This window comes from Oncorhynchus keta, chromosome 27, assembly GCF_023373465.1.
Source record: "Oncorhynchus keta strain PuntledgeMale-10-30-2019 chromosome 27, Oket_V2, whole genome shotgun sequence".
Classification (NCBI taxonomy): Eukaryota; Metazoa; Chordata; class Actinopteri; order Salmoniformes; family Salmonidae; genus Oncorhynchus; species Oncorhynchus keta.
Window position 1 is genome coordinate 42,453,845 of NC_068447.1, and position 24,168 is coordinate 42,478,012.

The window sequence follows — 24,168 nt, forward strand, 5'->3', positions numbered from 1 at the left end:
GGGGTGGTTTGTGTCATAGCAGGAAAGGAGGAATAGAGTATGGGTCACATTTTTTTCTTCCATTTTTCTGAAGCATAAAGTTGGTAGCAGTAGGACCCTGCAGATTGTTATGGACCAGGCATCCATCAACACAAACGTTGGACACAAGCACACCTTTACGGGGTCTCTGCCAGGGACAAGGATGTAGGCTAAGAAAGAAACCCCAAAGAAAGTTCAACACAATAACAAAAAGTTTCGGCATTGAGCCATGTCATTGGCTGCCTAACACTAGACAGGAAAATTCGATGGTTTCTGATGTCAAACTAGAGACAGATTCCTACTATATGTATGACAAGCAGTAGCGACCGCATATTTTCTGCCTCATCTTCTCACATTACAACTAGTTTCAACAAAGGCAACGTAAACACTCACCTGGAGGACAAGATGAGCGCTTCAGTGGCTGTGTACCGAAATATTTACACCGAGGACCGGTTCAGACAGTCGTACGGTACCGAAGACAAGCCCCGTGGAGGTGGTCAACGTTTTCGGGAGAAGATCGCGGAACGGTGCAGGTGTTCCCGTGCAGCATGCCTTCACCTGTTGAGGGAACGAATTCCCATTTTTAACTGGCTGCCGAAGTACAGGCTGAAAAAATGGATGCTAGGTGATACAATAGCGGGACTAACAGTCGGTATACTTCACATTCCACAAGGTGAGTACATATTTAAGTGAATATTGTGAGCAAAGGTTTACTGTAGTAAATTGATGTCGATTTACCATCTTTACAAACTATTTTGTTACAACTTTTCCCCAATTCTGTGATGACGTTTTATTTCCCACGTGTCACTGTTTTGGCAGTAATTTCTAACCAATCGTGTGTTTGATTGATTTTAACAAGATTTTGTCAAATTGCTCATGTAAACGAAATAAACACCTTCAAATATGGACTTTTTGTTAACTCCAGATAATTGGTCAATGCTATCCGGTTCCTTGGGGACGTCCCAACACTAAACCCCAACCTTAACCCATACTCTTACCCTAACCATAAACCTAACCCTTACCTAAAACCTAATCCTTACATTAACCATTTCAAATGTCAACTTCAATGGAGTAAGGACCTCCTACGGATCCCAGATAGCACAGAGCCCAGATTATTTATACATTTGAATGTATATTTTTACAATATGCCATTCACACACACACACACAATGTACAAAATAATCTTGTTACAAAATATAAAATGTATTTTAAAAATGTATTATCATCTGAGCTTGACAGGAAAAATGGAACCTCAAAAATGTAATCTCAATGGATGTTACGCCCCCGTGGTTTATTCAGATAAAGGAGTCAAGAAAATACCAGCGTTGAAAGTAGTTATACAGTAATAGCAGGTGTTATTTCATAGCATTTATTGCCAACATTATTTACCATGAGATCAAATCCTTTTTATCTAAAGATGACACCAATTACTCATGTAGCCACGGGTGTATGTGATGGCAACCGATTGTAGCCTAATATCTTGTTTCTCTTCCTGAAAACAGGTATGGCCTTTGCCTTACTGACGTCAGTGGCGCCCATCTATGGCCTCTACACCTCCTTCTTCCCTGTGGTTCTCTACATGCTGTTTGGCACAGGACGGCATGTATCCACTGGTATACACACGCTGATATTATACATTTAGGACTGGAGCCTGACAAATGGATATGGATAGGACGCACAATGTGCCTGAGATAAATGCCTCTGCCATGGGTATCTGTGTGACAGCTACTGGGTTTGAACCAGGGTCTCCACTGCCCCATAAGACTGTGTTAGTTCCCTGAGCTAAAGTCAAAGTTAATCATCATAGTTTTTTTAAGTTTTAGTTAGAGTTATTCACACACAAAAGACAAGTGAAAGACGAAGTACAGATAAAAACAAGGTATATAGGTGTGCAGGTAAGGTTGCAAGAGGGCTTAAATGACCCCCCCCCCGCCACCACACACACACACACACACACAAAAAGAGCAGTATAAACAGTGCCTAGTGAAAGCCTATACAACCCTTGAACAGTCTTCACGTTTTGCTGCCATAAAATGAATCTAAACATGACAAAATTTGTGTCAGCTTCATGTTAAGGGTATGCTTGCCACCGCCAGGGACTGGGGAGTTTGTCAGGAGAAAAATAAATACGAAAGGAGCAAAGCCCATGTAGAAAATGAGAGGAAATCCAGATATCAGTCTTTTGAAAACCTTGGGATAGAGTTTTATTTTTCAGCGGGACAATTACACACATGTTAATGCCAAAGACACACTAGAATGGCTTTCCAAGAAGTGTGGAGTGTTCCTGAGTGGTCCCGTCTCTTGGAATTAAGAATATATAAATATATGGATGAGCAATGTCAGAGCGGCATAGACTAAGATACAGTAGATAGTATGTAATACTGTATATATACATATGATATAAGTAATGCAAGATATGTAAACGTCATTAAAGTGACATTATTAAAGTGACTAGTGTTCTATATATTAAAGTGGCCAATGATTTCAAATCTGTGTATGTAGGCATGAATTAACTCTGGGGTGTGAAGAATTACGCAATCAAGAAAGCTTAGTTGTTTTTTAAATTCAATGTGGAGTAGATTGTGTATATCGGTTGCAAAAAATATATAATTTATTCCCTTTATACTATGGACTGTATTCAGAGCATTCGGAAGGTATTCAGACCCCTTGACTTTTTCCAAAAAAAATTAAGTTACAGCCATATCCTAGAATTGATTAAATCTATTTTTTTTTCATCATCAATCTACATACAATACCCCATTATGAAAAAGCATTTACATAAGTATTGAGACCCTTTACTCAGTACTTTGTTGAAGCACATTTGACAGTGATTACACCCTTAAGTCTTCTTGGGTGTGAGGCTACAAGCTTGGCACATCTGGATTTGGGGAGTTTCTCCCATTCTTATCTACAGATCCTCTCTAGCTCTGTCAGTTTGGATGGGGAGTGTCGCTGCACAGCTATTTTCAGGTCTCTCCAGAGATGTTTGATCCGGTTAAAATCCGGGCTCTGGCTGGGCCACTCAAGGACATTCAGAAACGTGTCTTAAAGCCACTCCTGCTTTGTCTTTCTTGGCTGTATGCTTAGGGTTGTTGTCCTGTTGGAAGGTGAACCTTCGCCTCAGTCTGAGGTCCTGAGTGCTCTGGAGCAGTTTTTGATCAAGGATCTTTCTGTACATTGCTCCGTTCATCTTTCCCTCGATCCCTCGACTAGTCTCCCATTTCCTGCGCAGAAAAACATCCCCACAGCATGATGTTGCCACCACTATGCTTCATCGTAGGGATGGAGTTTCCTCCAGACGTGACTCTTGGCATTGGTTTCATCAGACCAAAGAATCTTGTTTCTCATGGTCTCAGAGTCTTTAGGTGCCTTTTGGAAAACTCCAAGCGGGCTGTCAAGTTCCTTTTGTTACGAACCCGGCTCGTAGCCGGTAACAAAGAGGGAGACAACACAGAGTTAAAGAAATAAGAAACATATTTATTAAATAAAGTGAACAATATCCAAGTAACAATGGTGTGTGTAGTCAGTAGTGTAAGTGAGTGGAAGCGTGCATAGATGGTGATAATGATGGGTGTTGAGAGGTGCCAAAATAAACAAAGAAGCCCTAAAATGCCACAACCAAAACCAACAGTGTGTCTCCTGGATATATGGGGGAAAGGTGTACAGTCGTGGCCAAAAGTTTTGAGAATGACACAAATATTAATTTTCACAAAGTCTGCTGCCTCAGTTTGTATGATAGCAATTTGCATATACTCCAGAATGTTATGAAGAGTGATCAGATGAATTGCAATGAATTACAAAGTCCCTCTTTGCCATGCAAATGAAATGAATCCCCCCAAAAACATTTCCACTGCATTTCAGCCTTGCCACAAAAGGACCAGCTGACATCATGTCAGTGATTCCCTCGTTAACACAGGTGTGAGTGTTGACGAGGACAAGGCTGGAGATCACTCTGTCATGCTGATTGAGTTCGAATAACAGACTGAAAGCTTCAAAAGGAGGGTGGTGCTTGGAATCATTGTTCTTCCTCTGTCAACCATGGTTACTTGCAAGGAAACACGTGCCGTCATCATTGCTTTGCACAAAAAGGGCTTCATAGGCAGGGATATTACTGCCAGTAAGATTGCACCTAACTCAACCATTTATCGGAACATCAAGAACTTCAAGGAGAGCGGTTCAATTCTTGTGAAGAAGGCTTCAGGGAGCCCAAGAAAGTCCAGCAAGTGCCAGGACCATCTCCTAAAGTTGATTCAGCTGCGGGATCGGGGCACCACCAGTACAAAGCTTGCTCAGGAATGGCAGCAGGCAGGTGTGAGTGTATCTGCACGCAGAGTGAGGCAAAGACTTTTGGAGGGTGGCCTGGTGTCAAGAAGGGCAGCAAAGAAGCCACTTCTCTCCAGTAAAAACATCAGGGACAGACTGATATTCTGCAAAAGGTACAGGGATTGGACTGCTGAGGACGGGGGTAAAGTCATTTTCTCTGATGAATCCCCTTTCCGATTGTTTGGGGCTTCTGGAAAAAAGCTTGTCCGGAGAAGACAAGGTGAGCGCTACCATCAGTCCTGTGTCATGCCAACAGTAAAGCATCCTGAGACCATTCATGTGTGGGGTTGCTTCTCAGCCAAGGGAGTGGGCTCACTCACAATTTTGCCTAAGAACACAGCCTTGAATAAAGAATGGTACCAACACATCTTCTGAGAGCAACTTCTCCCAACCATCCAGGAACAGTTTGGTGACGAACAATGCCTTTTCCAGCATGATGGAGCACCTTGCCATAATGCAAAAGTGGCTCAGGAAACAGAATATTGATCTTTTGAGTCCATGGCCAAGAAACTCTCCAACACTTAATCCCATTGAGAACCCACAAATTCTGACAAACTCCAAGCATTGATTATGCAAGAATGTGCTGCCATCAGTCAGGATATGGCCCAGAAGTTAATTGACAGCATGCCAGGGCGGATTGCAGAGGTCTTGAAAAAGAAGGGTCAACACTGCAAATATTGACTCTTTGCATCAACTTCATGTAATTGTCAATAAAAGCCTTTGACACTTATAAAATGTTTGTAATTATACTTCAGTATTCCAAAAATATCTAAAGACACTGAAGCAGCAAACCTTGTGGAATGTAATATTTGTGTCATTCTCAAAACTTTCAGCCACGACTGTATTAATCCCCGGGACACACCTGAGCCCATGTGTGTCCCATTTCGCAGACGACCCTCCCAGTTCCGCCCACCAACATCCTATTAAGGAAAACAAGAGCAAAGAGAAAGAATTAGGCAGACAGAGTGGGAGGGTCGTCACACTCCTATCCATAAAACCAGGGACCACCAAGGACCCGGGAACACCACAGCAACCAAGTATACATAAAACGCAAACAAAATACTGTCCTAGTAAACGCTACCCCACTGCCCCAGCAAACTACATCTGACCCGACATACACCTCGAAGTGTTGTAGCACCCATATGAGTGCTAGCGCTTCTTTTTCCACCACGGAGTAGTTCAACTGATAATGGTTAAACTTCTTGGAAAATCAACTAACAGGCCTCTCAACATCAGACACATCTGCTTGCAGCAGGACTGCACATGCCCCAATGTGACTCCCATCCACCTGCACGTGACTCGCATCCACACGCAAGGAGCAGCCAGCACCGAAGTTGAGGTTGACAGAGAGGGGACCAGACGTAAACCGTCTTAGCTTTCAGCAAATCTGTCAGGGGAGCGACCAAGGTAGAGAAGTTCCTACAGAAACTATGGTAATAACCAATCATTCCCAAGAAACGCATCAGTTCCTTTTTAGTGGTTGGCGGTAGAAAAGCATCAATAGCTACCACTTAAGCCCGGAAAGGATGCACCTCACCCTGCCCAACCACCTTCCCAAGGTACGTAACGGTCGCCTGAGCAAACTCACACTTAGCTAATTTGATAGGGAGGTGACCCGCAGCCAGGCAGTCAAACAAAGCTTGATTACGGGCCAGATGCTCCTCCCAAGTATCTGCATAAACCACTACATCGTCCAGATAAACGGTACACCCAACAAGACCGGAGACAACCCTGTTCATAAGGCGCTGAAAAGTGGCAGGTGCATTACGCAGGCCGAAACCCATAACCAAATACGAGTACAGACCTGAAGGTGTAATAAAGGCAGAGATTTCATGTTCCCTACACATCAGTGACTCCTGCCAATAGCCCTTTAACAGGTCAAAGTTGCTCACAAACTTCGCTGCTCCGACCTGATTAACACAGTCCTCTATCCGGGGAAGAGGAAATTAATCTGGCTTAGTGACACTGTTTACCTTACGGTAGTCCATACAAAATGTGTTTGTCCCATCCGGTTTACTGACAAAGATACAGGGAGAAGCCCAGCTGGAGAAAGAAGGCTCTGCAATATCACCCTCCTCCAGCATGTACCTGCTCCCAGCATCCAGACAACGCCGTTTCTCTGAATAAACTCTATAGAACCGCTGACGGATGGGGCCAGCATCCTTAGCGCCAATATCATGTTCCATCAAGTTTGTACGTGTTGGCGTATCAGAAAACAAAACTACAAAACTCAGAGTCAGACCAACTGACTCATCTCGCCTATCAGCAGCGAGAAGGCTATCCGAAACATCCAGTGAATTTTTCAATCTACCCTGCAGTGCTCAATCGTCGGGACCAGGGACATCCTCCTCACCATGCGCGGACATAGCATGACAAAGGAGAAGAACCCAGCGGTGTAACCGTACTGGCCAAAAGAACAGGTTTTTACCGTCCTCTGTGGACTCCCACTCCTTGGCGCCAGAGGAACGGAGGAACGTGCGAAATAGGGTGCAGATGTACATAGCACAGTTGGTGCTTTTTCCTCCGTTCAGGAGTGGCAACTAGATCGTTTTGCTCAGTGCACTGGCGCACAACCATATATGAACCTTGAACTTTACTGAGGAGTGTCTTCCGTCTGGTGCTACAGAGATGATTGTCCTTCTGGAAGGTTCTCCCATCTCCACAGGGGAACTCTGGAGCGCTGTCAGAGGGACCATCGGCCCTCCCTGACCAAGGCCCTTCTCCCCCGATTGCTCAGTTTGGCCGGGCATCCAGGTCTAGGAAGAGTCTTGGCGGTTTCAAATTTCTTCCATTAAAGAATGATGGAGGTCACTGTGTTCTTGGGGACCTTCAATGCTGCAGAAATGTTTTGGTACCCTTCTCCAGATCTGTGCCTCCACACAATCCTGTCTCAGTGCTCTAAGGACAATTCCTTTGACCTCATGGCTTGGTTTTTGCTCTGACATGCACAGTCAACTGTGGGACTTTATATAGACAAGGGTGTGCATTTCCAAATCATGTCCGATCAATTGAATTGACCACAGGTGGACTCCAATCAAGTTGTAGAAACATCTCAAGGATGATCAATGGAAACAGGATGCACCTGAGCTCATAGCCTCATAGCAAAGGGTCTGAATACTTATGTGCTAACATTTCAAAAACCCTGCTTTGCTTTGTCATTGTGGGGTATTGTGTGCAGATTGATGAGGAAAACATTTTCAAAATCCATTTCAGAATAAGGCTGTAACGTAACAAAATGTGGAAAACTGAAGGGGTCTGATTACATTCCAAATGCATTGCATTGTTTGCTCACACTGATGCTGAGTTGCTTCATTGCTGTGTTGTTGAGCCGCCTCGTGGCTGTTTTGGTAGTGGTGCTGAGCGGTTGAATCACAGACTAGCTGTGTCTGTTTCCCAGGTACCTTTGCAGTGGTGAGCCTGATGACAGGCTCAGTGGTGGAACAGCTGGTGCCCACCCCTCTACAGCTCAACTCCTCCAGTCAAGAGGCTGCAGACTTTGAGGCCCAGAGGATTGGGGTTGCCTCCGCTGTAGCCCTACTCTCAGGGATCATGATGGTGAGTGATACATAGAGTTCTCTCTGGTTGAATCTCAAAAGTATTTCTTTCCCTCGATTCCCTGCATCCTCTCCTCATCTCTGTCTCAAAACTTCAGAGGGAAGCGAGGAGAGCATTGGAGGCCAAGATCAGAAGAGCTGCTCTCCTCACCTCCCTATGATGTTTTAAGCAGGAAGCAAGGTAAAGGACAAGTTTAAGATGGCATGGCCCTGTAGATGGAATGGTATTTCTATCGTGTTTAGATGTTGTAGTCCTGACTAAATGTTGTTTGTTTCACAGCTCTGTATGTTTGGGCTACAGCTGGGTTTCCTCTCTACATACCTGTCAGAGCCCATCGTCAAGGCATTCACCAGCGCTGCAGCCTTCCACGTCACCATCTCACAGCTGCAAAGCATGCTGGGACTGCGGCTCCCCCGCCACACCGGCCCCTTCTCACTCTTCAAGGTCAGCAGTCGGAGAAGTGACAATGATCAGGATGATACAGTGTTCAGTTTACAGTGGTTTAGAGCTCCAGTATGTTGTGGAATTGTAATAAAAACGGTTTACTATCATAACCCAGGTTCTCTGAAGGAGAGAAGAAGTCTCAAATAAAAGAGACCTGAGGGAGCTCTCAAAACCTCACTAGGTTAAATTTAACCTTGTAAGAGACACTTGACAATCATAAACACCGGGTTGTGGGAAGAGACCATTGGAAGAGTTGCTCCTCTCTTCACTATAACCCGCCCCACACCAACATGGCCCGATGAAATCCATCACCCCCCCGTGTGTGTGTTAACTCCTTCCCCCCTGTCTGTGTCCTCCAGACCCTTGCGTCTGTCATAGAGAACCTTCCCCAAACCAACATGGCTGAGCTACTGACCTCCCTGGTGTGTCTGGCCATCCTGGTACCGGTCAAAGAAGTCAACATGAGATTCCGACAGTACCTACGCACACCCATCCCCGTAGAGATCCTCACGGTCAGTCACAAAGAGAACAGCTATTATAATACTGGTCATGTTCAATGTAGCTCTGTGTAGCTGTAACGTTTGTGACGTGCTTATTGGTGTGTTATATGTCAATTTGATGTCTCTCTTTCTCAGGTGATAATAGCTACAGGAGTGGCCTATGCTTCCTCTCTGGACTCAAACTATGACGTTCAGATAGTGGGACACATTCCTGCAGGGTATGGTATCCACTAACTGAGCATCTCCATCTAGTGACATCATCATCATCATCATCATCATCATCATCATTTAACTTCTTTTAAAAGAGACCGTTATAAACAGAGAGTGAGTGTCAAGTTTTGACCATGTTTTGACTGTGTAGCTTCCCTAGTCCACGGATGCCTGCCTTGCACAAGTTGCCTGAGATCGCTGGAGACACGGTCGCCATTACGTTTGTGGGTTACGCTGTGTCCGTCTCACTGGCAATGATCTACGCAGACAAGCACGGCTACTCCATCCAACCCAACCAGGTAGGCTACAGTGGTCCTCGACTAATATGATTCAGTTGTGCTGGAAAATCAATACTCACTCAAATCTGGTCTCCGTGTACAAGGCATTGCACGTTCAATGTGACTTCTGTGTGTGTGTAATCTGTGAGCTGTGACAAGAAGTCCATCTTTAAGGACAAGCGTTATCATTACTGTCGTCATCATCATCGTCGTTGTCATCACCGTCATCGTCGTCATCATCAGCATCATCGTCATCATGTTCGCCTTGTTTCTCCAGGAGCTCCTGGCCCATGGTATCTCCAACACAGTGTCGTCTCTCTTCACCTGTTTCCCCAGCTCAGCCACTCTGGCCACCACCAACATCCTGGAGAGTTCTGGGGGATTCACACAGGTACACACTACTTTATATCAAGCCTACTTTCCAGGATTTGTCTTTACTTGAATCTGTATGGATGACTTTCTCGATGCCCTATTTGTCTGCCCCGCCATGTGCTTCTGGCATGATGATACATTCATTCCTTTAACGTCATTTAATGTTCTCTGTCTCTCTGTCCGTTCAGCTCTCTGGCTTGTTCACCAGTCTGGTGGTTCTGATAGTTCTACTGCTGATTGGACCTCTCTTCTACTTCCTGCCCAAGGTGAGTCAGTGTGTGTCTACTAAAAGGCGGAGGCATACAGACTTTAGCTAGTTTGTGCAAACAAAAGGACATAAAACGAAACGCACTCGTCTTCCGAGTCATTTACTCGTAATGTCCTGATCCACCCTGCGTTAATTCTCTCCCTAGGCAGTGCTGGCCTGTATCAATGTCACCAGCCTCAGGCAGATGTTTCTACAGTTCCAGGACCTGCCAGACCTCTGGCGAGTCAGCAAGATTGACTTCGTAAGTCTCTCAGTGTTACCATTGCTTTGTATAAATATACCATTTTTGGGCAAGTGGTTTAGTGATCAACCCCTGTGAGAACCAATGTGGCCTGCACATCTGTGACCTTATATGGACGGTACTGTATGTGTTTTGCAGGTAGTGTGGCTGGTGACTTGGCTGTCTGTTGTGGTCCTGAATGTCGATATGGGTCTGGCTATTGGAGTGGTCTTCTCGATGATGACAGTCATCTGTCGCACACAGAGGTACGCTATGCCTTCGCCCCTCTCAACACTTGACAACACAGACACAGTGTGTCAATGTTTCCGTCAGAGCTACAGCCGTTGGAACTGTACAGGTTACTACATTGCTAAATGTAACCAATGTCTAGCCAAGCGTAACTGCCTGTGTACATCTACTGTATATGCGTACAATTTGTTATGACATCTGTACTAATTCGATTTCTGCATTCATCAGCAACAATAATCATTAGCGAAACTATAACTGTGCCTTCTAATAATGTGATGCAATTCTCCAGAGACCGCTGTGTGCCGGAATTGAAGTCTCTAGAGTAGAGCACTGTGGATTACTGTCTCTCATAGGGACAAATTAATATCCAGTCAAATTCCACGTGAGCGTTTAGTCAGAGCTTGTCTTCCTCAAGCTCTGATGCTGCTGATGGTCATTATTAGCCTACCAAACTTGCTAACTGCCTGCTACTCAGCACTCTATTGTCCCTCTAATCACTCTGGCATCAATTCAAATGTATTCAAAAATCTAATCAAACACTTCATGAAAGCCCATGAGCTCATGTTGCGCAACATTTCTATAGGCTATGTAATTGCGTGAGAAAACAGTGTGATGGCCTCTATTAAAAAGAGGAGGATAAGCTTTCTATAGGTGTAAGCTATACCATTGCCCCTTTTTCGATACAGGTGCATGATAATGATCCATTCTAAATCCCCCCCAAAAATTCACACATACAGTGGGGCAAAAAAGTATTTACTCAGCCACCAATTGTGCAAGTTCTCCCACTTAACAATATGAGAGAGGCCTGTAATTTTCATCATAGGTACACTTCAACTATGCCAGACAAAATGAGGAAAAAAATCCCGAAAATCACATTGTAGGATTTTTTAATTAATTTATTTGCAAATCATGGTGGAAATTAAGTATTTCTATAAGTACTTATTTAGACCTGTCTAAAATAGATAATGGATTTATTGTGAAGGTGTAGGCTATATTACATGGATTTATTAGACTTAAAATGTAGATGTTCCAAAGATCAGCATCAGTGGCTTGTAGTCTGTGTTGAAGCCAGGAGATTCTAAATGTGTTTATGTTAATTAACGGTCAATTACCGTGAGACCGACAGTTATTTCCTCGACAATCACCAGCTGACGAAATTTTTCTGACCGCCACAGCCCTAGGTGCAAGTAAATATTAGGAGGTTGTACCTAACGTTTGGTATCCTCAGTGTATGCATACACTCCCATAATAATAACACCGTTTTCCTCAGGGCTGGGTGTTCCGTGCTGGGCAGAGCGAGCAACACAGAGATCTACAGACCTTTAGAGAACCACAACAAGGTGAGAGGAATTCTCCTGTACACACTGTAGAGATATTTTTCTGTCTGTAAAGATATCATATTAATCACAATACAAATACTTCCAGTGATTCTTGATGTAGTTTGTGAAGTAAAAACTGCTAATGTGATGCAATCGTGAGAAACCCTCATTAGTGTCATAGTTTCAGACAGTGATCAATGTAGAGCGCTGCACGGGCATGAATTTTAAAACCGAGTCCTACCCATGCCTGTGATGTTCAGGTCCTACCCTACTGACGTCCGATTGCTTCTGCCCGAAACCCGAAATCAGGAATAACTTCCTCCATTAATAAATCCATGAACTGCTCCCCTCTGTCACTCGCGAGTCAATGAAGAGACATGAGAGAGCAGTTAGCTACTTTTTGTCCCTTTAAACTCAGACAAAACTCAAGGAGCATTATTATTTTCTGTGACATAATCTCTCTCCTGTCGTATATTTGACGAGGTTGAAGCACTTCTGACACTTTCTTAGGGTGTCAGTCAGGTATGACTCTACTGCCCAGCAGAGCACGCACAAATGGCTCAGCTTCAGAATGTTAGTGATCAACTTTAGTGATCCTCGAGCCCTGCCTGTACCCTAGTTATGGATGTATTTTTTTTGTCCCTAACCCAATATATAATGTCAGGGCCTGTCGAGCACATGTCAGGTAGCAGAGCTCTATATCCATGTCTGTAGGTGTGTCACCTTGTCCCTTTGAAAACACACCTTATAACTTACTTTAGTTATTGCAAACCGCACTGGATTACAGCATCTTCTAATGACTCAACTGTTTAAAAAAAGAGGAGGGTGGGAAGCAAGAAAAGCAAATTCTGTCTGCACTCTTTAAAAAAACCACCTCACAACAAGTGATGTTTGGGATGAGTGCTCTGTTAACCTGCCTCTCTCCGTCCCCTCTCCTTAGTGCTATGAAGTTCCAGGTGTAAAGATCCTGACATACAACGGGCCCATCTACTATGGCAACCGCAGCTTCTTCAGAGAGGACATGAGTCGTCTGCTGGGCCTCACCCCAGAGAGGATCCGCAGTAGAGAGAAGGCCAGGAAGGCCCTGGAGAAGAGGGAAAGAGAGGCTGTCAGCACTGTGGTAAGACTGCACATTATATCTGGGCTAGATCACATCTTGTACATTAGAAAATATCAAAACATATGTTCTATAACTTACTGGCAATGTCTTTTTTTCAGGAGAGAGGTGTCGCAAACACATCATTTTCATCTGAGAATGAGTTCTTTAAATCTGGTGAGTGATAATACATAAAAGTACTGTATATAGTTTGCAGTAATGTAATCTGGGTACAGGACTACTTACGGTGCATTCGGAAAGTATTCAGGTGCCTTTTTGGAAAACTTCAAGCGGGCTGTCATGTGACTTTTACTGAGGAGTGGCTTCCTCTTGCCACTCTACCATAAACACCTGATTTGTGGAGCGCTGCAAAGATGATTGTCTTTCTGGAAGGTTCTCCCATCTCCACAGAGTGACCATCGGGTTCATGGTCACCTCCCTGACCAAGGCCCTTCTCCCCCGATTGCTCAGTTTGGCCTGTGGCAAGCTTTCGGAAGAGTCGTGGTAGTTCCAAACTTCTTCCATTTAAGAATGATGGAGGCCACTGTGTTCTTGGGGACCTTAAATGCTGCAGAAATCTGTTGGTACCCTTCCCCAGATCTGTGCCTCTACACAATCCTGTCTCGGAGCTCTATGGATAATTCCTTCGACCTCATGGCTTGGTTTTTGCTCTGACATGCACTGTTAACTGTGGGACCTTATATAGACAGGTTGTGCCTTTCCAAAACATGTCCAATCAATTGAATTTACCACAGGTGGACTCTAATCAAGTTGTAGAAACCTCTCAAGTTTGATCAGTGGAAACACTAGGCACCTGAGCTGAATTTCAACTCACATAGCAAAGGGTCTGAATACTTATGTAAGTAAGGTATATTTGTTTTTTATTTTTAATACTTTTGCAAAAAAATGTAAAACCCTGTTTTTGCTTCGTCATTATGGGGTATTGTGTATAGATTGATAATTAATCCATTTTAGAATAAGGCTGTAACGTAACAAAATGTCGAAAAAGTCAAGGGGTCTGAATACTTTCCAAATGCACTGTAAGTAAGGGCCCAGTTTTTCTTGTGTATTGTATCATATTGAATAATAGCCGATGAAACGAACAAAGTGTTCAAAAAATCTGATCAGCGTGATCTAGACAGGACCTTCTAATCAGCCTGTTTCAAAGGCCGGGAGTTTCAGCTTTCTATGGTGACATCACCATTGGTTAATAGACCAATAAGAAACAGAGTTCCAAAACTCTACCAATAACAGTTTTAAGTTTCTCCCCTCCCCACTCAGACTGCTCCCAAGGTATTTTTGTCAATTTGTATAGAAAACTATTACAGTAAGGTATTTAATTGTTACCCAGTAATAACTTGATATTGATATAAAAATGGCTGCACTGGGCCTTTAACTCTCTATCAGTAATACACTGAACTAGTGGTTAGAGTATTGGGCCAGTAACCGAAAGGTTGCTGGATCAAATCCCGAGATGACAAGGTAAGCATCTGTTGTTCTACCCCTGAGCAAGGCAGTTAACCCACTGTTCCCTGGGTGCCAAAGACGCGGATGTCGATGAAGGCAGCCCCCCCCCAGCACCTCTCTGATTCAGAGGGGTTGGGATCAAATGCGGAAGACACATTTCAGTTGAATGCATTCAGTTGTACAACTGACTAGGTATCCCCCTTTCCCTTCCCTAATGTTGTCTCTGCAGAAACAGCTGAAAGTGAAGTCCAGGCAGTACTAATAGATTGCAGCAGTGTGATTTTTGTCGATGTTGCTGGAGCCAGACTCTTCATACAGGTGAGAAAAGTAAACAATATAGTATTTTGCTGTGCAGTACCTTCTGCGAGACGAACATGCAGTACCTTGTTCTACAGTATGTTATCTTTCCTTCTAGTATCGGTGGAATTAATTGATTCCTCTTTTTCCAGATGTGTATTGAATGCCAGAAAGTTGGGGTTTGCATATATTTGGCCAATTGCAATGGTAAGTTCAACAAATGAATGTATAGCGATCATTTCAATAGCAATAAGTTCAATCATCCAAACGTATGTTTACCAGGAGTCTGACGTGTGATGTAATGTTGAACGGGGAATGTTCCGACTCTAGATCTACAGCACTGACGGAAGTTCTAACATGTAAAACCCTACGAGGTCTTGACTACTGCTGGTTCTCTGTTCTACCTGATCATTTAATGAACCCAATTAGTGTCCAAGGTCTAAATCAGTCCCTGGTTAGAAGGGAATCATTTTTTTTTTTTTTAAAGCAGTGGAACTGGTTTCGAGGTCCAGATTTTGAATTTGAGGGATCTAGAACATTGATAGAAGGTACTCTTCCCCGACAGAGAGTGTTCTGAGGATCCTAACCTCCAGTGGACTGATGAACTACATGAACCCACAACACATCTTTGTTACGGTCCACGATGCTGTGATGTACATTCAACAACAGAAGGTACAACACACAAGCAGTGACACAACGTTGAAGGCTTGATGAAGAATGTGTTTACAGTAGTGCTGTAATGGAGTAATTATACAGGAACACCGTTTCAATTATCTACGGCAATATAGTAACCAAAACCTGTGAACGTGCTTGGTTTTTGTTCATGACAGGAGCAAACTCCAGAAAACACGACTACCGTTTGGGTGTGAGATGGTTGGTCGGCCATTTTACACGTCAAGATGAACTGATAGGCAGTAACATGCACGATACAGACCAGGGGGGAAAACATCTCTCCCTCTACAATCGCTGTACATCAAGGTTTGTTCCTGGTCTAAGACAGGTGCAGTGCTGTGTTAAATGTGTATACTAGTATGCCATGGTTGGGCTTCAAGAAGGGAGCAGCGTATTGTAGCATTTCCGTATGAAATGAAGGGTCAATCCCAGTATTTTAAATAAGTATTTTGAAGGAACAATACTGAAGAGACTTGCACAAGTGACCACAATGTTGGCAGAGCACGTATGACGCATAAAGTACTCCTGCTACTCACTGGAATCCAGGAGAAGAGGCCAATGAGAGATGTTTATCTACTACAATAACCCTAGTAAACACAAATATATACATTATTTGATTATTATCTGTTAAAACATTGCTTATTATATCTGAATGCTGGAGAAATAGTGGCCAACCATTACTGGTATTTGTTTTGTAATTCTGTCATACAAAAGTGAATATTATTCCGTTGGATAAAATGCACTGAATGCTTTCTTAAAAGGGAAACATGTATATTCACGTGAAATAATGCCTTGTGTGTTGTAAATGTATATTTCTGTGTACTGTACATTGTGTTTATAATGAAATGCACTGCAGAAAAGGAGTGAAATTACGTACAGATACCTGTATTGTCTGCAACTGTAATGTCCTCCGGCAGTTTTTGTAATACTTTTATTGAGTTCTTTTACCATAAACATGCTCGAAATGTACAGCTTACCTGGTCACTTTTACATTTGTGGGATTTAGCAATACTGATTATGGTGCATTCTCTAGACAAGTTAAATTCCTGAAATACATATTCTAAGTACAAACTACCAGATTTTGACAAAATATATCTATATTTTTTATCTAATACAGTACGCACAAACAGACTAGTTTACATTTCTAATTCTTTCCCTGAAGACCCAATTTAACCCAGAGAGACTGAAGGTGGAATGTCAGGCATGCCTGTCTGATTGACAGATTGGGAAGAAGACAAAAGAGTCTTTGGTTTTGTTCAGTCGGTCAGTGTGTCAGACAGTGAAGAATGGGGAATAGGGGTGCAGCCATACAGTGGATGGGCCTTGGAGGGCATAGGCCCACCCACTTGGCAGCCAGGCCCATCTACTGGGGAGCCAAGGCCCAGTCAATCAGAATGGGTTTTTCTCCACAAGAAGGCTTTACTACAGACAGAAATACTCCTCATCAGGTGTATTAACGGAATGCTTTTATGAGCATGAAAATGATGTAAACCGTATGCCGTGGCCGTCTCAGTCACCAGATCTCATCCCAATTGAACACTTATGGGAGATTCTGGAGCGGCGCCTGAGACTGTGTTTTCTACCACCATAAACAAAACACCAAGTGATGGAATTTCTTGTGGAAGAGTGGTGTCGCTTGCATCCCTCCAATAGAGTTCCAGACACTTGTAGAATCTATGCCATTGCAATTTTACATACCATTTTACAAAAGCAACCTGAAATCCATATAAAATATATTCTATATTAGAAAAACCAATAACAATTTGATGGCTATTTAACTACAAGTAGAATAGTCCTGGCTGTGTGTTGTTGTTGAATCATAATTATCCAAATAAATCAGTGGTAAAGTGTTAATACAGTACATATTTTGAAATCATTTATATTTTTCACACAATGACATACTGTAGCTGATATGCGATTAGGCCTGAGTAGAACTGCGTAGCATACATACTGCCCTATGCTGTCATAGGCCTTTCTAGGGCCTTCCAGCGTTGAGCCGAGCCCTTCTTAGTGCTTCATCATAATCACATTACCTTGACCTGATAAAACTGTATGTGGTACGAGTTCAAAAACAGGGCCCAAAAAAATCCAAACTAACTAATTATTTGCTTCCTTGATGTCGGATGCCCATGGATGGAAGTTATTCATTTTTATCCCGTGCATATTTCAAAGAACCCTCTAGACAGTTGCACCCTTCGGGTTTTCTCCCTTTAAAGCTCAAGGAGTGTTTTACTAATTGGCAGGCAGGAAGGAAGTAGCCCACTTCAATTAAAGCGTCCATGGTGGTACACAACACAAGACTCACTCTGGCCAAGTGTTTACAAAGGCTGCTATACCTCTAGCAGACCTCAATTCCCTTCCGCTCATGCCGACACTAACTGAAACATCAAACTAATCTAAAGGTTTTGGACACACGCCACGAGCACATGTATGCACACACATGCATGCACACACGCACACACACATACATTGTACAGGTGTTTGACCATCTACAAATACAAAACCCTTCATAGAGGGTCTTCTTTAATCTCATCTTCTCTAATGTAAAACATGTCAAGTGTGGTATCCCGCAAGGCAGCTTTCTTGGCCCTTTACTGTTATATTTTTACTAATGATCTACTACTAGATTTAAACAAAGCCTGTATATGCTGATGATTCAACATTATAAACATTCGCAACCACAGCTAGTGAAATCACTGCAACCCTAAACAAAGAGCTGCAGTCAATTTGGCATGGGTGGCTAGTAATAAACTAGTCCTGAACATATCTAAAACTAAAAGCATTGTATTTAGTACAAATCATTCCTTAAATTCTAGACCTCAGCTGCATCTGGTAATGAATTATGTGGCTGTTGAGCATGTTGAGAAGACTAAACTTCTTGGTGTCACCTAAGACAACTTGTCATGGCAGATTGATTCAATTGATTCAAGATGGGGAGAGGTCTGTCTGAGATATGTCATTTTTAACACCAGAGTCGACCCAACAAGTCCTGCAGGCTCCAGTTTGATCTTATCTTGACTATTGCCCAGTGATATGGTCAAGTGCTGCAAAGAAGGAGCTAGAGAATTTGCAGCTGGCCCAGAACTATGCAACACGTATAGCCCTTCAATGTACACAGAGGGCTAATCTCAACCGTATGCATGTCAGACTCTCTTGGCTCAAAGTAGATGAAAGATTGACTGCATCAAACCTTGTTTTTGTGAGAAATATCAATGTGTTGGAAATTCCAAATTGTCTGTATAATCAACTTACATATAGCTCTGACAGACATACTTACCCCACAAGACACTTCGCAGTCCCCAGGTTCAGAAATTCAAGAAAATGTACAGTATTATGTAAATGACTGCATGGAACTCCCCTCCATCTCCTTTGGCGCTAGTAAACAGCAAACCTGGTTTTTAAAAAACAAGAAAGCAACACCTCACGGCACAATTCCTCTCCCTCATGTGACCAAATGTATGTGTGTATGTACTGACACTGTATGTGTAAATGACAGATGCACACACACACACACACACACACACACACACACACACACACACACACACACACACACACACACACACACACACACACACACACACACACACACACATTATTCATCTTTAGTTGTGTTGTTTCTTTTTTGTTGTTGTACATTTTTGCCTTTAGTTGTAGTTTTTTTTTATTACATTTTTACATATAAATGTATGTGAAGTATTTTTTTCTGTAGTGTCTTTTTTTCGTTATGTGTCGGACCCCGGGAAGACCTGCTGTCGCCATTGGGGCGATTCTTATAAAATCATAAACCGTACAATGTAAACAAGACAGGAACTCAAATAACAGAACAGTAGCCCTATTGCAACAGTATCATATTCAATAGTTAGGCCCCTGTGTTTTGGTTCATCATGTCACCTGACCTGGATTATAACCTTTATTTTAAGCCTTTTCCAGAAACGACAATTAGACCAAAAATGAAAGTGATTGTCTGAGGATGGTGCTGGACCATCTGACAGAAAAAGAAAAGGGGACATTTTGATGAAAAGTCTTGAAACAAAGGTTCAACTACAGGTCATGTGCCATGATTAACCAAAACAGGGCCCTAATCGACAGTACAAGGAGCATCTATTTGGCAACTAACCACATGAGATATTGCTAGATTATGCCAATGGTAGAAGTACAGACTTGAGACGTGATATACAATAACCAACCACAACAACTACAATGGACTCAATTAAATCAATCTTGTATTGCAGCATTTACTCACGAGCTTCTCCTGGTCAAAATAACCCAACTACGGGTAATACTACTCCACTCAGAGGTAGATGCTTCCGGTAATTAGCTAGAATATGGAGTGTGATCAATGGACTGCCAGAGGGACGGTTTTGGTTTTCTAACAGTGAATAGAAACAACCCACCTCTGGTTATTACTCTACTCAGTCAATTAGAAATTCATACAGTTAGCAGCCTACTGTAAAACAGGGAAAACGGCAAACATAGTTCCTCAAAATCCATAATCTTAACCATTCTTTGTATACTGTATTGCAAAAATACAATTTCATCATTAAAATGTCGAAAACTGAATTTGACATTATATTAGGGATAAAACAGTATAAGATTGCTGTAGTCTGTATGATTGTTCAGGTCTTTGGTTCCACCTTGTGGTCAAATAGTATAATGGCAGCATCTAACGGGATGCCAAACAGTCTCAAACAGTCTCATGAAGGATAATACAAAAACAGTATAAATCTGCTTGAATTCATTATAAAGAGAAAACAATTACTAAATTGTCATGACATCATGCTCTGGGAGGTGTAGTTGAGTATTTAATAGAAACAGATCATTAGTCAGTTCCTTGTATTAAAAAGTGACAGCAAGTTAATGCATTTTTTAAAATGGAATTTTATTTGGGCAAAAGACATGTACAACAATATGTACAATATTGTATGTATAAATATATACAATATGTTCTCAGAGCATAGCACGTCAAAATATAAATTTTCGAGTGGTCCTCGATGGTAAAAACATATAGAACATCTACTGATTAAAAGACACAATTACTACAAACAAACACATTACATTCCCTCGATTATTGCACATCACCCTAACTTTAAAGATACAAATTCATTGTACACCATTCCTAACTGTAAAAAAAAAAAAAACATGACCAGCAGTCGCAGTAACAAAAGGAGGCACAAGGTGGCAGTGTTAGACAGACAACCTGATCCAGATTAAAACCTTTGCCTGCTTGTTATAGTCTTTCTATGATTTGTTGGCTTGATCTCCAAGAGGAGGCATAGATAAAGGCCTGTAATAGAAAAATGTGTTCATCGCAGTACTGTTTACTCTTGGGAGGGACATTCAGCATGTACCTGATAACATTATTTTGCATGACCTGCAGTCTCTTCCTGAGCTTTTTTGATAGCCCACTATACGAGGGGGAGCAGACATAGTCAAAGTGACATTGAATCAAGGGTGAGGCAACACGTTTCTTCACTTTAATGTTGAAGGATCTAGTGTTGTGATATAGAAATGTCAGTTTGTTTGCTGTTTTAGAAAGGATTTTAGCAGCTATGTAATCTCCAGATAGAGATTGATTCAGGGATGGACCAAGATAAGTGACACTCATCTTTGATTAAATGTCCTTGCCTGCACAGTTCACCTGTATCTTGTCAGCCAATCTATGCTTTGCTCCAAACTAACTCTATTCAGTTTTGACCAAATGTAGTGACAATTCATTGACTTAGATAAGGAATAAGAATGGCCCTAAGATTGATCCCTGCAGTACTCCACAGGATATTTCTTTGGCCTCTGACCAAACATCACCAACATTACATACTTGTGTTCTGTTGGTGAGGTTAGCCCAAAACCAATTTACGGCCTCATCACTTAGACCCACGCATTTCCGTTTCATCAGAAGGATGTCATATTCCACAGTGTCAAACGCTTTCTGCAAGTCCAACATGACCGTATAGTTCCCCTTGTCAAATTCTTGCTTGATATGATCAAAAAGGTCAATAATGCAAGTATCAGTTGAATGAGCTGTTCTAAAACCAGATTGAAGTCCCTAAAGTAGTTTGTGCTCGAGAAGGTAAACCTCAAGTTGATTGAGAACTAATCTCCCGACAACTTTAGATAAGGTGCTGAGGATCGACACAGGCCTGTAGTGACCCACATCTGTTTTGCTACTCTTCTCGAGCGGAACCACCCGGGCTGTCTTTGAGATGATTGGGGAATTCACCACTACTAATAGAAAGGTTTACAATGTGCGTTATTATTTTAGCAGTGACACAGGCACTATCCTCAATGAATCTTGCAGGAAGGTTATCAAAACCAGTTACTTTGTTAGTGCTTATTGAGCATAGTAGATTGGAAACTTTGTCTTACGTTAACATACAAACTCAAACAACTAATTTCTGATATTTTTTGCTATGGTAAACGTTTTCAACAAAGGACTGGCCTTAGATTCCAGAGCAGGTCAGTAACTGTATAATCAGGAATGAGGCTACAGTTAGTGGTAAATAATGTTTTAAAATTATTGCAATCTTTGCTTCATCATAGAATAAAAAGTCATCAATATCCAGGACAATACCACAGTATTTTACATTATGAGCAGTTTTTGAGCCAATATCCTTTAAAGTTTTCCACACAGAGCTGATGTAAGTTGTCATTTACAGTGTCTATGTAATACTGGGATTTGCCCTTATCCATCTTGCATCTTGCCTAGATTATACATTTAATATATAACCATAATAATCTTGTTGTAGATTTGTCCTTCTGAATTCAGACAGGTGCGATCCATTATCCTAATTTGGTCTAATATTTCCCTGACCTCTGTTTGATTCAAATTTGTTTCATTGGGGCCAGAGAGTCAATGTCAGAACGCAACATCTCTTTACAAAGATACCAAGCTTTGATCAACATCGTCACAATTTAATACATCAGACCAATCAAAATGACCAAGGACTTCTAAAAAACGTTCCTTTGAGTATTGTTTCATAAACCGTACCTTCACATACAGTAGGTATTACCTGGTGTTTTTTTAAATATTGTTCTTACGAATACAGTAGGTTACCATATGATCACTAGAAAAAAAACTGACATATTTTTTTCTTGGTCTTATACAATAATCAAAAATCAAAGTTGATTTACTGTCAATACACACTGTGATTGGCTTAGCAAACAGTTGTTTCAGGCCAAATAACTGATTAAAGGCATTTTCCTGGGTGGTAACTGCACAGTTGAATTGAAATCGCCATTGAACTTTGACCTGATTTACCAAGCGCTACTCTTGGTTTGTATAACCAGTTCAAAACGCCAAGATATCCAGATGATTTCCATTTCAAAGGTGCAGTGACTGTCTCTATTAGTTGAGAGCGAACCCTCTTTCTATGTCACAGTGGAAAACAAAACCACAACTGGCAAGTTGTCAAAAACAGACAAAACACAAGTCACTTAAGTTGGAACAAAACCCAAGTCACCAAGTATTCCTTCAAATGACAAAAGAGATGTGATTGTGTCTCAATGTAATCAAGGTATGAAATTATTGTTATTTTAAAATATATTCAACAAAAATCGTCTCGCAGTTGAATCTAGTTGCCTGCTACAGGCCAAAGTGTTTTTTTTAATGCTTCAGCCAATTTCCTTCAACAAGCACAAATAATATAGGCTCTATTTGGCAACCACCCTGGGCAGGGGGAGAGGTTGAGACAGATTCAGTAGGTTTAAAAACTCTCTTCTCTACTTTCTCCTTTCATCTCAACTATTTCTCTAGGTCATGTGTCAAACTATTTCCACAGAGGGCAGACTGTGAAAGGAAAAACCAAAACCCACAGACACTAGGCCCTCCACTGAATGAGATTGACACCTACGTGATCAATAATGGCGCCTGATGGGATGGCTGCCGTTTTACGGGCTCCTAACCAACTGGGCTATTTTGTTTATTTTTTCGCATTGTTTGTATCTTATTATGTACTTAAAGTTGCTGCTACCGTCTCTTATGACCAAAAAGAGCGATTACTCACCTCGAACTGGACAAAGATGTTTTCTTTAATGAGTCCGACACAAAGGATATACTGCTTTCCGGAGGACAGGTCCAAAACCCTGTTATTTGCTTGAAGAAAAGCTAGAGATACCGCGGGAAAAGGTTGGGATATCTTGTTAGGATTCATAGGCAAGTGAGTAAATTGCCATTGCCATCGGTATTATTGGCTAAGGTGCAATAACTGGAAAACAAACACGATGATCTACGGTCGAGACTATCCTACCAACGGTACATAAAAAAATGTAATATCTTATGTTTCACCAAGTCGTGGTTTAACGACAACATGGATAATATAGATCTGGCTGGTTTTTCTGTGTATCTGCCAGGACAGTGTAGTGACGTCTGGTAAGACGAGGGGTGGGGGTTGTGGGTCTATTTGTCAATAAATGCTGGTGTGCGATGTCTAATGTTAAAGAAGTCTCGAGGTATTGCTCGCCTGAGGTAGAGTACCTCATGATAAGCTGTAGACCACACTATCTACAACGAGGGTTCTCGTCTATATTATTCGTAGCCGTCTATATACGCAGTTTCATCAGCTGTCCAGGTGGCTGGTCTAAGACCATCCCGCTGGTGAAGAAGCCGGATGTGGAGGTCCTGGGCTGGCGTGGTTACACGTGATCTGCGGTTGTGAAGCTGGTTGGAAGAACTGCCAAATTCTTTAAAACAACGTTGGAGGCAGTTTATGGTAGAGAAATGAACATTAAATTATCTGGCATCAACTCTGGTGGACACTCCTGCAGTCAGCATGCCAGTTGCATGCTCCCTCAAAACTGGAGGCATCTGTGGCATTGTGTTGTGTGACAAAACTGCACATTTTAGAGTGACCGTTTATTTTCCCCAGCACAAGGTGCACCTGT

The 24,168-nt window shown here is 42.1% G+C and overlaps 1 protein-coding gene across 1 annotated transcript; it reads left to right on the forward strand.

Annotated features, from left to right (window-relative positions):
- Positions 1-62: 62 nt before the first annotated feature.
- Positions 63-18,987, forward strand: slc26a10 (solute carrier family 26 member 10). The gene is made up of 18 exons (XM_035739251.2): positions 63-691; positions 1,521-1,631; positions 7,739-7,896; positions 8,176-8,340; positions 8,700-8,852; positions 8,976-9,058; positions 9,202-9,349; positions 9,606-9,719; positions 9,889-9,966; positions 10,114-10,209; positions 10,348-10,454; positions 11,708-11,777; positions 12,697-12,876; positions 12,975-13,029; positions 14,549-14,637; positions 14,769-14,823; positions 15,182-15,288; positions 15,447-18,987. The coding sequence occupies exons 1-18, from the start codon at positions 328-330 to the stop codon at positions 15,483-15,485; spliced, it is 2,172 nt and encodes a 723-aa protein (XP_035595144.1). The 5' UTR covers positions 63-327; the 3' UTR covers positions 15,486-18,987.
- The last annotated feature ends 5,181 nt before the right edge of the window (positions 18,988-24,168 follow it).

What these genes read in the sequence shown, in the direction of transcription:
- slc26a10 (XM_035739251.2), top strand. Translation starts at nt 328, where the DNA reads ATGACAAGCAGTAGCGACCGCATATTTTCTGCCTCATCTTCTCACATT. An exon ending in GTTCTGGGGGATTCACACAG is followed by an intron (nt 9,720 to 9,888) that starts GTACACACTACT and finishes CTGTCCGTTCAG; the next exon opens with CTCTCTGGCTTGTTCACCAG. An exon ending in TGTACATTCAACAACAGAAG is followed by an intron (nt 15,289 to 15,446) that starts GTACAACACACA and finishes TGTTCATGACAG; the next exon opens with GAGCAAACTCCAGAAAACAC.